At 39.9% G+C, this 2,326-nt stretch overlaps 1 protein-coding gene across 1 annotated transcript in view; it reads left to right on the forward strand.

Moving 5' to 3' along the window:
* Nucleotides 1-2,326, forward strand: part of LOC106525875 (dystrophin) — a gene marked incomplete at its 5' end in the record, with an annotated part of 34,361 nt that overhangs the window by 14,638 nt on the left and 17,397 nt on the right. The window contains 1 exon segment of the mRNA XM_014020247.1: nucleotides 728-793. Coding sequence (XP_013875701.1) covers nucleotides 728-793 — 66 coding nt within the window.

Consider the following 2,326-nt stretch of genomic DNA (forward strand, 5'->3'; position numbering starts at 1 on the left):
AAACATGGACATAGTAACAATATTTTTATACTACATTTATCCATTTTAAATACACTAACCTCACTCCTTTGTAACAACTAAGACAAAAATGTAATTAATTCAGAAAATCATTTCAGGACCCCACCTTGATGTTTCGGGACCCAAAGTGGGGTCCCGACCTCAACTTTGGGAAACACTGGTCTAATCTATGGATTACATGTGTTTGTGTGATCCTGTGCTTCCCCGTTTGATACAGTTTATATCACATCCCTTCAGTTGTCCTTTTACAGTATAACTTCACAAAATACTATTATTAAAACAATTTTGCACGTAACTAAAAAACATTAATTTGCCATGACTACAGGTGAGATTTTAACCAATTGAAATCAGTTTTCTTGTTTTTTTTTTTTTTTTTTTCAGTTCACGATTTTGGCAAGAATCAAAGTATAAATGATTCAGACGAGTCATCAATGAGAGGAGTGTATTTATGTTTATAAGCCTGAAAAATTATATAAAAAGAGTTGTTGTGGCCTAGCTTGGATGAAGACAGTTGCCCTGTTCTCCACACTGTCACGTATCACTGATGTCACAACTGATAAAGTGTTTATTATTGATAGCTGTTAGAACATCTTGTCAAAGTTGACTATCTATCCTCTTAAACCATCAGTTTATGTGCTGATTCAGAATCATGTGAAAATACAAAACCATAGTGACTCATGAGCTCTTCTGTTTGTCTGCTCCTCCTCAGGCCTGGATCGTCTCCTCAGCTCTCACATGACGACACTCACTCCCGGATTGAGCACTACGCCAACCGGTAACGCTTCGTCTGCGTTAGGTCTCTCTTGATGCGGTAGATCAGGTCCCCACTGCCGTCCTCGGTCCCACGGGCATCACAGATGATGGTCTCAGACAGCTGTCCAAGGCCCGCAGCAGAGCGCACATCAGCCGATGCAGTTTAGACGAAGGAATTCAAAGAAAATAACACAGTTCTCCCACCCCCACAGTGCTCATGGAGACATAGCTATAACTCACAGGGGATTAGTTGTCCTAATTTCCTGTTGTGGTTTGGGGGAGTCTTCTTAAAACTAAATCAGTCAGGCTGGCTTGAGATAGAAGTCAACCATTTGCACACATGAAWTGATGCCTCATGTATAAGCAGATGTATGTTTTTACTTGTACGTGATGCTTAAATKGGATTCAAAACAAAAAATGTCACTTTAAAGCCGAAGTCTGCTTCCTGTGGACTTCGTACAGGGTGAGTCAGAACCAGTGGTGGGAACGGTTCTGCTAATAGCGGAACAAATTTTAGCAGATTAGCTTTTTCGCTAACTTTTAAAACAGTTAGCTTATGCTAAATGAAGTTTTTCCAGGTTTAGATCTGCTAATAGCTAACTAACAAGCTAACACTAAGAGGTTTGTGTCAGTCCCACCAGTCTTTTCTGGAAGGAGGCAAAGGCGTGATGCAAACTGAGTGACTATCATCTTAGCGTTTAGCAATTTGCTGTTAGTGTTAGCTTCCTCTCATTTTTATTTCACATCTTTTAGTTGTTTAGCGTTAGTGATTCTGTATTTTTAGTTAGCAGACTATGAGTTGGCAAAGCTAACCTTTTGGTTAGCTGTGCTCACCACTCTTGAAAACCAGTGGTGAGCACAGCTAACAAAAATGTTAGCTTCGCTAAACGCCACCGCCACCCTGCTATGTAAAAAAATTAGCTTTGCAGACACAACCACTAACTCAAAGTCAGTCATTTAAACATAGATGTGTGGTATCCACAGAAATGTCAGAATCTTGGTTAAAGGGGACCTATTATGCAAAATTCACCTTTTAAAGGTTTTTTTTACTCAACTTTGTGTATGTACTTCTTAAAAAAACAGTCCTAGGACCAAAAAATGCACCCAGGGGCATATTTACTGTAAGTAAATGTATTTTAAATGTATATTAACGACAAGTTTTATACATCCGTCAATTTATGATGTCACAAGCCGTACGACAACCCACCTGAACCTGCTTTCAGCCCCTTACCTAGCAACCCCCGGGTGAGACTCCTCCTCAGTATAAAAAGCCGTCACGGTTGTTGTTGTGTAATGTGCAGCTCATTTCACAACAAGCCACCAATAGGGCAATGGGTAGAGTGTTGGACCAGAGAGTGGCACAGAGACAATTTAATCATTTATTTATATTTGTTATGAACACGTTTTCTCATGTAACTCTATTGTTTAGCTTATTAAAGCCTTGTTAAAGCTTATTTGTTCGAGTTCCTGAGGTATTTAGACTGCTGCTGCTCCCTGCTCTGGTAACAGCATGCAGAGTGAGCGCAGAGCAGAGGAGGGAGAGAAAAAAAAAGAA

This window comes from Austrofundulus limnaeus, unplaced genomic scaffold, assembly GCF_001266775.1.
Source record: "Austrofundulus limnaeus strain Quisiro unplaced genomic scaffold, Austrofundulus_limnaeus-1.0 Scaffold245, whole genome shotgun sequence".
In the NCBI taxonomy this organism is placed as follows: Eukaryota; Metazoa; Chordata; class Actinopteri; order Cyprinodontiformes; family Rivulidae; genus Austrofundulus; species Austrofundulus limnaeus.